The sequence below is a fragment of the Purpureocillium takamizusanense genome, chromosome 9 (genome assembly GCF_022605165.1).
Source record: "Purpureocillium takamizusanense chromosome 9, complete sequence".
NCBI lineage: Eukaryota > Fungi > Ascomycota > Sordariomycetes > Hypocreales > Ophiocordycipitaceae > Purpureocillium > Purpureocillium takamizusanense.
In genome coordinates, this window is record NC_063076.1 from 686,675 (window position 1) to 697,613 (window position 10,939).

Below are 10,939 nucleotides of genomic sequence, written 5' to 3' on the forward strand. Positions count from 1 at the left end.
AGGCTCATCCGTATAAGCTCTCTAAGCGAGCTGTGCTATGCTGCACTGTACTGCACTGCGTCCAGTCCCACGCCTCGTGGCCTAGTGACTCTAGTCGTACACAAAGCCTTACGGGCTCCGTCAAGCACTCCATGACGCCAGGCTCCGACCCAATCCGGTATCAAAAAACCTTCCCCATGCCCCATGCATCGTGCCGTGTCATTAGCCATTATAGTCGTGTTCCATCATCATGCCTCGTCTCCCGGCTGTCCAAGCGAGCCTTGCGTCTGCTGCTCCCACAAAAGGGGTAAACCATCACAACGGGGCGCCGACGTGCTGCGAACCCCACCGGAGATAGTCACCCAAGTCGTTCTCCAGGTTGCAGCCCATCGGGGCCATGTCTACGACGCTCTCGCTCACGTCGCCGTAGCCATAGTCCTCGCTGCCCACTACCAACGGGTCTGGCCTCTTCATCGGCTTCCTTCCAGAGTCTCGACGAATCGTCGGGGCCCAGTATGCTGGTTCCTCCATAGCCCTCCAGCGTCGAAGGCTGCTGCTTCGGAAGAATCGAATCCCATCGAATGGCGCCGCTGTCGGGTCGACAGACCCGTCATTGCGGCCTTGTGCATGATACAAGTTGGAATGTTCCATGTGGACGGGAATGGGGAGGTCCGAGTCCAAGTCAATCGTCGACGGCGACGACGACGTATCGCTCTGCGAGGAGCTCCGTGACGAGTCGTCGCGGCTCGGCACGAGCTGCCCGTGCGTCTCAAACCCAAACCCCTCGAACCACTCCGCCATCTCGTCGGCCATGTCTTCTTGCTCGTCCTCGTACAGGCCCGACGCGAGATCTCCAGCGCCGCCCATAATGGCCATGTGGAAAGCCGTCCAGTCCACCGACTCGTCAACCTCCAACTCGGCGTCTCTCTGGTTCGGCTCCGGCCTGTGACACGCGATAGGCCCGTGCCGAAAGGAGCGATTGGTAAAGGAGATTTCGGTGCCCTTGAGATAAACAAACTCGTCGTCCGAGTCCCTGCGCGGGTCATGTCGTACCGTTGCGGTGGCCGGCTCGTCGTCCAGCGTCTCCTCCTGCGATGGACACGGATCGATTATTATTTCAGGTATCGTCGAAAGCCGTCTCGGCTCTGGAGATAGTCTGCTCGGTGTTGGGCTCCTGGATGGAGCACTGAGAAGGGAACTGTTTTCAGTAGCCGTGTCGTCATGCGTGGTTGTGTATTCTGCCGACCCTCGACTATGTTCGTTATGCTGCGGAGGTGTAAGACGCCTTGTGTCGGCGTCTGCTGTCCCGGGGCTCACACTTCTGGCGTTGACGCCGGCCGTCTTCGATGGCGACGCCACAGCGGGCGCGCCCTCATGTGTGACAAAGCTCTCCAGGTGAAAGGGCTCTTCTGGCGTGTCCACCTTGTCGCTCTGCTCATTGATCGGGACTTCGCACGCCAGCTGCAATTTGGCCTCTTCTTCGGCCTCGGCTTGCTCGCGTTTCTTCTTGAGCTCTTCTATGCGCGCAGGGGTGAGCATCTCGTCTGCCACGATGCGCTTGAAGCGCTGGCCCAAGAGCTTGCTCCCAACGCCCTCAATCATTGCCCTGCGAAGGCCGCCTCCGCTCTTCTTGGCCGGCCTAAAAATTTCAATGTGAGCGACAGTTCTCATTCAGTTGGGGCAGCTACACTAACGGTTTGGGCTCTGCTGCTTTGGGTGGCGGAGGTGCGGGCTGGAGTCGCTCGGCCGCAGGCGCAGATGGGCCACGAGAGTGAACTCGGGGGACATTCGGGGACGGCGCAGCAAGGTGAAGTGAATCGGACAGCCGTGAGACCGACCTCGCATCATTGACGGCGTTTCCGACAGCCTCGAAGGCTTGCTCCGTCTCTTGAATGAGACCGAGAACATTTGCCGACACCTCCTCGTCGAATTGTTGGCCCGCTCGCCTTTGGTACTTGTGGTCGGCCATGCTGATAGACGTGGCCGCGGACGCTGGGGAGACTGATCTAAATGACAGGCTGTCGCTGCCATCGGAAATGCTACTTTCATAAGGGTGGTGCTCGGCTCGCAACCAGCGTTGGTGAGGCTGTCTGCTTTCGTCGGATTCCGGGGCGCCCCCGACTGATGAGGAGCCAGCGGGCGGCTTGTTGGCCAACCACCTGCCGGATGACCTATACTCGTCCCTTACGCTGGGGTCCGATTTCGTGGAGGTGGAGGAGGATGACGCGGCGGGTATAGGCGGTATTGGGGCCAGGACCTTATGGAGGTCCTGTGCGCTCCGAATCATCACGGGAGGATGTACAGCCTTGCGCATCAGTGAGGGAAGCCATGAAAGCGACTTTGACGGCTTAAATGAAGCGGCGGCAGCATCTTTTAGGAGTGCGAGGCGGCTGACTCGCGTGACCTGATCCACCGAATGGGTTGGGCGATGTTGGTTTTGCTGCTGTTGCTGTTGCTGTTGGCTCTCCTGTTGGCGCCGCTTTTCCTGATAGCGCTCGCTCTGAGAGGAGAGCCTCCCCATGGAGACGCCTGAGAGTCCAAAAGGCATTGTGATGGTGTCAGATGAGAATAATCAAGCCACTATCGGGGCCGCGGATGGAGGCGGCGGCGGCGGCGGCTTCGCACGTGGCTCACAGACGGGAAACCAGGCAAAGGGCTTCAGAGCGACGTCGTCGACGAGCCACAGTCACCAGTCGGGACCTCAACGAGGCAGAAGAGAGACAAGAGCATAATACTATGGCCGTCGCGCGCGCACACACACCCAAATGTGCGTACGGTGCCGTGTGCGGGAGATGAAGCGTCGTGAGAGTAAAGACCGTAGCCGTGGGCATGCGAGGGACGCAATGATTGATATGAGCTACGTTCGAGGGTGGCCGGACGTGGTCTTGACAAAAAAAGAAGTCGGGACTGGTCTGTGAAGAAGCTGCAGCTGGTCTGTGTCCGACGAGGGAGCTGGGGGAGGAGGCGGCGGCGGTGGTGGTGGACTTTGCTTTGCAGTTTGCACCCCGCCGAGTCCCGACGTGCAGCCATCTCGCCAAAGGCAGGCAGGCAGCGTTTTTTTGCCGGGAGGCGACGATGAACAGTACTTGGCGCCAGCTGTGAGGCAGTCCGATTTGCCTAGCGACAGGTCGCTGATGGAGGGCTGAAGCTCGTGCCATGCAACTGCACGAACGAGAAGCGTTCGCCTCTGGCCCTGGCGCACACCATCGAGCAGCGCCATCTTGGCAGGGTTGGGTAGGTTGCTATTCTGGTACCGTCGAGCGGGAGGGCGAGGACAAGCTGCCACTGGCCAACGCCGGCGAACTGGATGCGTGCGGCCTTTGGTGCGGCAGGGTGGTGCATGGCGGTGCATGATGGGTGCAGCATGGATGCATGGTCGAAGGGCAGCAGTAGCGAGCGCAGGGATCGGCAATGCCACCGTCTTGCTCGCTCCGGTCGCCCCAGGGCGTCTCAGCTGCAGCTGAGTCCTTGCCATGGCCATAGCCATGACGTTTGTCGCGTGTCATTGCACCCTTCCATCGTCCGACCTAGGCGAGCTTGAGTCGGCCTCGTCGGGGGCAAGGGAGCGTAAGAGCTAGCCGCGCGTCTGGCGAGCCGTGGTTCCTCTCGCCTGCGAGGCATCCCTCCCAGCAGCGGCAGACGGATTCGGCGTCTGCCGCGCTACCGTGAAGCGAAGGGCTGCGGACCTCGGTTGGGGGCAAGATCTGGTGATGACGCCGGCCCCCCTTCCCAGTTGGTGGCGCCCTCGACAGATTGCCAGAGCAGCGTGACGAGAATCGGCCTCATCAGCGGGCACGTCTACTACCGCCCGTCGTCACGGGGCCCGACGAATGTTGGGGGTGAGGTCCCATTGGCGGCTATCGAGCAACCCGGGAGGAACGAACGGGTGGAGCGGCGGTGGTGCTGTCGAGCTGCACAGGCCCGGGGGCGAAGGAGTTGGTTCCAGATGGCGACGATGAGCGACGACGGCGAGAAGTGGGCGGCCCACCCAAGGTACACCCACTGTATTCATTGCCTTGGCATCCTTGGTACCCCAACTCTGGGGGAGGGGCTGCCCAACAGGGCTGGACTGTGAAAGGGTCCCCAGTTACTCCACTGCAGGCCGGTACTGCAGGGGAATATGGAGACAATTGTTGATGCTGCTGCTCAGGGCTGGGGCTGGGGGCTGGGGGGCAAGGGCTAGGCCCGCCGCCAACGTGTTGGATGGTCTGGTGTGCGTTGAGGTCTGCAGGATGTCGGGTGAGGCTTGAGGAGGGTGTTTAGGACAGGACGCAGTGCGGTGCAGTGCAGCAGAGGCAATTGAGTGCTCACCAGGGTTCGTGAACAGTTACTAAGGTACTTTGGCGGCGATACCGTGCCAGCGGGTGAACCACCTCGCCTGGAGGCAAAGAGGGCAAGTGCCCCCCAGCGCACGATGCCTTCACCTCAGCTGCCCGCTGGCCACGTTCAATTGACATGATGTGATTGATCGATGGTGTTAGCGTCCAGCACCAACTCCGCCCTGCTCCACTACCTGCCTTAGCTCGCCAACCACGCGCACACGTGTTTGTCACGCCACTAGCCAGCTGTCAGTCGGCTCCATTGTGACCACCGGCTTACACGTTGGAGCCTACCTATCAAGTGCAAAGGTACCTACCTATGAAATACAGTACCTTGACGCCAGCAAACGACGGCGAATCTTGGTACACAATCCACCCGCCCGACGGAGCAGCAACCCATGACGGCAGAGACATTTTCATGGGTGCGCCGACAGACAGACGACATGCAAGCAGGCAAGCAGGCAGGCAACCGCAGCTACGCCAAAAGAGACCGCACGCGTCAGTCACGCTTGGTCCAACGACGCGGGCACACACCTACGCACGACACAAAAAAAAAACCACCCCGCCGGCGTTTCTCCTCCTGCACGTCGTGGTCCTGGTGCAGAGACGAGACCGCCAGCAGCCCCGACTGCGTCGCGGCATCATGCAGAGGGCGGCACCTGCTGTGAACCAGAAACAAGGGACGTGTTCGAGGTAATTATAATCATAAATCATAAACCATCGTCATAACACGGCGGGGGGGATGGGGGCATGAATCATGGGATGGATGCGGTGGCGAGGTTGCGGAATTTTTTATTTTTTTTTTTTCGCATCGTCGGCTATGTGCGAAGTACGCCATGTACGCTCCTGTGTCAGCCAGCAGCAGCATCATCTCTAGTTCCCGCCCGCCTGGCCCCCCGTGTGTCAGCTTCGGCGGAAGGCGGCAGCATCTGAGATTTGGGGGCGAGGCGAGTTTCTGCCCGTTTTCGTACCTAGTGGTGTGGGCTTGCAAAGTCCGGGACGGGGGAGGGAGGGGCTCCTTGGGGGGCATACAACATATGTGCGCCCCAAGATCGATGGCAACGGCTCGAACCGGAAGCGCCGTCATGCCATCCATGGATGTTGGTCAAACCCAGACAATACCGCTCTGTGCAAAATACATCACCTCGTAGAGTAGAGAGAGGGTAAAGTAAGACGACATCAACAGCGACCTTCACTCGCCCGCCAACACTGCACAAGGAACTGCCCTCATCACTTGCAGAAAGTGCCGACAAAGAGATCATCGAGATCTCCCGCAGCCCATGTGGATGGATGGACGGATGGATGGGCGGCGACGCACTTCAGTGGTGGGAACTGCCGAGCGGCAACGGCCCAAGCGATTCGAGAGGCCCAGGGCCTGGGCCCGCCTCGCATACCCCAGATCCAAGTCGAGGCGTCTGGACCTTGGGTACCCAACAGCATACCATGTAACATGACCATGAGTACTTAGTAGTAGTTCCCAAGGTAGAATTTACCCGGTTTCACTACTACTACTACCAACTGGTACGAAGTAGTATGCACTACTGTACTGTGCACTCGTCCAACCAACAACTACCGGTATCGGCACCACCCGGCGACGACACGGCAACCGACGATGATGATATGCCGATACGGAATGGACATCGTCCTGTTACCAAGAAAGAGTCCAGGACGTGCGACACACAAACACCACTCCTCCAGCACAGCAACGTGCACTTTCGCCGAGGGCAGTAGTATGTACTTGACAGGTGTATTCATTACAAGTTTTTGTTTGTGTGCTTTCTCTGTCCTTTGTGGGCGCAAGCCTCTCCCATCAGCCATCCCTTATGGCCATGCTTTTTCGCCGCACCCGAGGAGCGCCACGCCGCAAGATCGGGGGCCCCCCTCCTCTCCGCACGAGGGCACACGCATCCATGATTCGGTACTTTGCGGCCGAAGCCATTCAGCCCTCCCCCTCCGCCCCCGAAGGGGAAGGGTCCCAGATGGCAGCCTGGCAGCCCGTCTGTCCGTCCCTCCTGGCGTTTCAAACATCTTCGTTCGTCCTGGCTCGGGCTGCCAGAAGGCTCGTCCTCGCTCTCGGTCTCCTCTTCCTCCCCTCCTCCCTTCGTCCCGCCATCTGCAGGAGTCGCCCCTCTCACGCTTGGCCATGACTCTCTTCGTTACGTGGATACCGTGGGCCCGCGCTCCTTTACATATGTATAAGCATGTAAAAAAGGCCGCTCGTCAAGCATGCATCTGCCTTGGCGAGCCCAAAGCACCCCTTGCGTCAAGCCATCGGCCCGACGCTACGTCCCGCACCCACGCGTCCATCTCTCTCTTTTTCTCTCCGTGATAAGATTGCAGGCTCTCCTCCATGACTCTGCTCTGCAGAGGGAGAGAGGGGGGGAGAAGAAAGAATAGGATAACAGTACGTATCTCGCGCCTGGCCCCGACGTCGGACGGGGGCCCAAATAGATTGCCCTCGTGCGTGGCTGGCATGGCTGGCCCGCTTGATGGTGTTGTTGCTGGCCCCCCCGCTCCCCGCCCGCCCCAAGCGTGGCGTCCTGGCGAACATGTGCCGTGAACCAACATGCAGGCAGGTAGCCAGGCTACAATGACTTTGTGCGAATGGATCCCGGCGCGGGCATCGTGAGTACTGGTTATAGTGCTACGTACACAGTAACTGTACCTACCTAGGTAGGTAGTAGATGACCTGTCGCCTGGCTCGCTGGCCAGCTCCTCATTCGGTTGTTGTTGCCCTGTTTACGTGACTACAAGTGTGCCGTGCTGCCGTTATGCTAACATGGGCATCTTTCTTGATCTTGATTCTTGAGTCTTGGCCAGGCAGGCGTTGACAACCTACGCAGGGCTCAAGCTATGCACTGAGCACACCCTTCATGTATACTTGCTATACAATAATGCCATGATCCGCAAACTTCAGGCGGCAGCCAGACAGAGACGCCTGATTCGTAGAGCGTAAAAGATTGTCCAATTCAGTCGCTACTAGTCATCCACTCTCGTACAGTACTAAGTACCCGTCAATATATACCTTTACTTATTGCCTCACTCACCCATTGGCATGCATGCACGCACAATGACCCATGGGAAAGAAAGATATCCATCCAAGCGCAACTCGCGGCCCTCTCCTCGTCCTAACCCCTATGGGCATACCGAGCTCACCTTGGGGCCCCTCCGCCGGCCAGCCAAGTCACGTCAAAGCCGCCACCGCCGCCGCTGCCCCTCTCCCCACGGCATCACGGCTGTGGCTGGGAAACAACTCACGGATCGAGGCCAATCACACACCCCAACGAGCTGCCCGTCAGCGCCTTTGTGCTGCTCGCTCGCTCACTTGCATTCAGAGACAGAGAGCGAGAGAAAATGCGTTGCCAAGCCACGCGTTTGAGCCGCTCGCACCTCCTGCTCACCCGCAGCCCAACAACCACCACCACCACCACCAAGTCAAGTCACATCTTGCTCGGACTTCCGCTTCTCGAAGGCGGCGCGCAAAGGGGCCCCACGTAGCGACGCCGCAGCTTTCTCCCCCACACCACCGCCAGCCTTTTGCACCCCCATCATGAGCGGGACCGCAGAGCAGGTGCGTGCTTGGTACGTACATAGTACGTACGTACATACATGCTGCGGCGCTGCACATGATGCCCTCCTCCCACCTCTATTGGGTATCCCGTCCATTGTTGGGGACTAACACGACCGTCTATGGCGGGTCTGCCCTCGCGAGAACCCCCCTCTCCCCCCATCGTCCCCATCATCACCACTTTACCACCACCACCAGCAAGCAGCAGCAGCAGCAGCAGCAGCAGCACCAACCGTTATCCCCGCCTCCCCCTCATCCGCCTCCGCACGCGGTGGGGGAGGCGCCCATCACAAGATGCTGTTCGCATCACGCATCTTCCTCGACGTCCCCGTCTTGAGGAACGAAGCCGCCGCGTGCGTTGGGAATCGTGGGGTCGTAGGCGTCCCCCGCTCTCGGCCTCCTCCCAGCAGCGGGCGACAGTCGTCCACGGGGCCTCTCCTGCGCCTTGACGCGCCGCCGCCACTGCTGCTGCTACTACTGTTGCTGATGTGGCTGTTCCTCCTCGACTCTTGGTGCCGCCAGCATGTTAAGAACCAGCCCGCGACAGACTGTACCATTCTGCAGGGTAGGTGGATGATTTGCTGGCAGCAGTTGCGGCTGTTGTGAGTCTTTTCGTCGTCGTCAACGTCGCCGTCTCCGAGCCTAATGCCTCTGGAAAACATGTTGTGGGTTTGTGTGTGTGGGTGAGATGTGCGTATTTTGTTTTTTGGTGATCGCGTGTGGGTGTACGCGCGGGCGAGTACGTGTTGCGTCGGACGGCGTTCGTTGTCGAGCGTCGTGTAAGTGGTGTATCACGCGAACCGACTTAGGACACAGCAGAGAGCTCAAAGTAGGGACGCGTTGTCAAGTGCTCCTAAAGATCGTAGAACGTAGATTCTCTGCCCAGTAAACAATGATCAATGTGACTCAGGCTTTCCTGTCGGAAGATTCGGCGCCTTTTGAGTGCTTTCGCGTCTCCCTTGATGACAGCCCCCCCCGCTATGATATTCCATTCCAGTCGGCTCGTCACCGCCTGACTATCTACGCAAAAAGTCTCAGACAGCCACGCCAGACCGCGAGGATCCATCCTCCCAGGGCTCACCACTGGTGCCACATACCAGAGAGAGCGGGTGCGAGGTTGGTAGGGTGCACAACCCCGTCATCCGCCCGCCGTCGAGCCGTCGACAACTGGCGTGGCGTGGCGTGATGATGCCGCGGGTCAATCATACACGCTTTGCACCAGCAGCAACAACGACAGCAACAACGACGCGCATGCACCTTTGAGCGAGACAGAGTATTGCTTCAGCGAGAAAAGAAAAGACGCCACAAAGCATTGTTGCTACGAGGCCATCTACAAGGTCACATCAGAGGTCAATCCTCTTCCCCCTCAGCTCCCGCGCCCTCCTCCTCCTCATGCATCATGAACGGAACGAATCGAAAGTCCAGAAAGCTTCGCTTTCCTCCTTCCATGTCGACCATGAACTGCAAGCTCAAAACCCCTTGCCCATCACCCCGTAGACTAACCTTGCTCGCAATGCGCATCGCCTCGGTCGAGCTCTTGATAAAGTCAAATTTGAATGTCTGCGACCATCGGCTGGCAATGTTGAATGTCTCGAGCAAGTCCCTGCCTCGCGCAAAGTCCACCCCAGAGCTACCGAGATCGCTGGTCCCGGCCAGAGACAGATAAGGCGTCGTCTTGACAGCGGTGATGGTCAGTCTCTCCGGCGATGTGGGAGAAATCTCTGCCAGTGAGTCCAAAAGAGTGCGCGACTGCATGATGATCTTGAATGAGAGGTCGGTCCGGTCAAACGGGATATCTTCAGGCACCTCGGGCAGGTAAGTCATCAAGCCAGCCGTGGTCTTGACGCCCGACTCCTCGATGGTAATTTTGAACGGATCCCCTTCCTCTCCATAAAGTAAGGTGCAAGTCCCAGAGATGCCCAAAGTCTGGTTACTAAACGCATCAGGCTTGTAGTTGCGCAGGTTGCTCCGATACGGGTCTGCTTCGGCCTTTTGCGCCCGTGTTGCCACGTCGACAGCCCCAAAGATCTGGAGGACCTCGAGGAATGATGCCAGAGATATCTGGAAGTTGGGGAGCTCCGGTGCTTCCCCATCCTCGGCTGGGGGAAGATTGACAGAGTACGAAGAGAACAGGGCCTTGTCCAGAAAAGCAACGCCTGGATGTGTCAGTGCAGGATACCCGAGTCGGGCTAGGATGCCTACCTTGCATAACACGCGCATGGTCGGACGCAAATCGTATGCCTTCCTCTGTAATCTGGACATGGACTCGTGGCGCGAAGTTGATGCATCTCAGAAGCTGGTACATGGGCCGCGTGGACGTGGCCACAGCTCGCAGGATCGGGGGCGCATCCGGCGCCATGACAGTGTTCGATCAAAGGTCTGCCCTAACTGGCAACACAGGGCTGAGAGGAGGCAAACTAGAAATCAGATCACAATGGGCTCGGCGGCGCTTCTTTCTCGTCTCCAACTAATATACAGGTGTCCGGTCGGCGTGCTTGAGGGTCGGGGTATCTCAGACGTAGACTCCGACTGCACAGAACATATAAACGACTCCAAATCTGCGCTTGTTCAGTCTCGAGGACGCGAAAGTCTCGTTTGGGGCAGAAGGGCACATACGCGATCGCCAGCGAGGCTGGAATACCCAGCGTCGTGAGGTTGACCAACGAGCGATCTGCGCTAATTAGCTTCGCCATCTCCAGCCAGGATCGAAAATATGGATGCGTACTCAGCGCAAATATTCCCGTCGCCACGAGCCCGTTCGCCAGCAGCACGAATCCAACCAGGAATTGGCTACCTTTGCCGACAGTGGGGAGAAAGGGACTGCCTGCAGCAGCTTGCCAGACCTCTTGCAGAGAGGAATCCATGTGCCGGACCTGAGAGAGTCGCTCGAGAGTTGTCAATGCGCAAGCGAATGGCTGCCGTGTGCTCAATTGTCAAGCACAAAAGGCGTAATGGAGGGCGTTGTGGTATGGTCTAGTCGAGTGATGAACGAGGTTGACGCGCGGAGCTGGAGCTTCACCCGTGCGTGCAGTAGAGACATCGTGGCCATAGACAAGAGCGGTTTAGCGCGCCG

At 58.7% G+C, this 10,939-nt stretch overlaps 5 protein-coding genes across 5 annotated transcripts; 1 reads left to right on the forward strand and 4 right to left on the reverse strand.

The window, feature by feature from the left end:
- Positions 1-294: 294 nt before the first annotated feature.
- JDV02_009042 (uncharacterized protein) lies at positions 295-1,948 on the reverse strand (the record flags this gene model as incomplete). Its single annotated transcript, XM_047990682.1, has 2 exons — positions 295-1,618; positions 1,674-1,948. The coding sequence occupies 2 exons, from the start codon at positions 1,946-1,948 to the stop codon at positions 295-297; spliced, it is 1,599 nt and encodes a 532-aa protein (XP_047846691.1).
- An 888-nt stretch (positions 1,949-2,836) lies between these two features.
- JDV02_009043 (uncharacterized protein) lies at positions 2,837-3,466 on the reverse strand (the record flags this gene model as incomplete). Its single annotated transcript, XM_047990683.1, has 1 exon — positions 2,837-3,466. One exon carries the CDS (start codon positions 3,464-3,466, stop codon positions 2,837-2,839), a length of 630 nt encoding a protein of 209 aa, XP_047846692.1.
- Positions 3,467-4,615: 1,149 nt separating this feature from the next.
- Positions 4,616-5,555, forward strand: JDV02_009044 (uncharacterized protein). Its single transcript, XM_047990684.1, has one exon. The coding sequence runs from the start codon at positions 4,618-4,620 to the stop codon at positions 4,993-4,995; it is 378 nt and encodes a 125-aa protein (XP_047846693.1). The 5' UTR covers positions 4,616-4,617; the 3' UTR covers positions 4,996-5,555.
- A 2,598-nt stretch (positions 5,556-8,153) lies between these two features.
- Positions 8,154-8,528, reverse strand: JDV02_009045 (uncharacterized protein; the record flags this gene model as incomplete). The annotated part of the gene is made up of 1 exon (XM_047990685.1): positions 8,154-8,528. The coding sequence occupies one exon, from the start codon at positions 8,526-8,528 to the stop codon at positions 8,154-8,156; it is 375 nt and encodes a 124-aa protein (XP_047846694.1).
- Positions 8,529-9,216: 688 nt separating this feature from the next.
- On the reverse strand, positions 9,217-10,853 carry rad1 (Exodeoxyribonuclease III; the record flags this gene model as incomplete). The annotated part of the gene is made up of 4 exons (XM_047990686.1): positions 10,592-10,853; positions 10,483-10,537; positions 10,069-10,424; positions 9,217-10,022 (listed from the first exon to the last, which is right to left on the reverse strand). Exons 3-4 carry the CDS (start codon positions 10,223-10,225, stop codon positions 9,217-9,219), a joined length of 963 nt encoding a protein of 320 aa, XP_047846695.1. The 5' UTR covers positions 10,226-10,424; positions 10,483-10,537; positions 10,592-10,853.
- Positions 10,854-10,939: the final 86 nt, after the last annotated feature.

Coding starts and splice junctions, on each gene's coding strand:
- JDV02_009044 (XM_047990684.1), top strand. CDS start 4,618: ATGAAATACAGTACCTTGACGCCAGCAAACGACGGCGAATCTTGGTAC.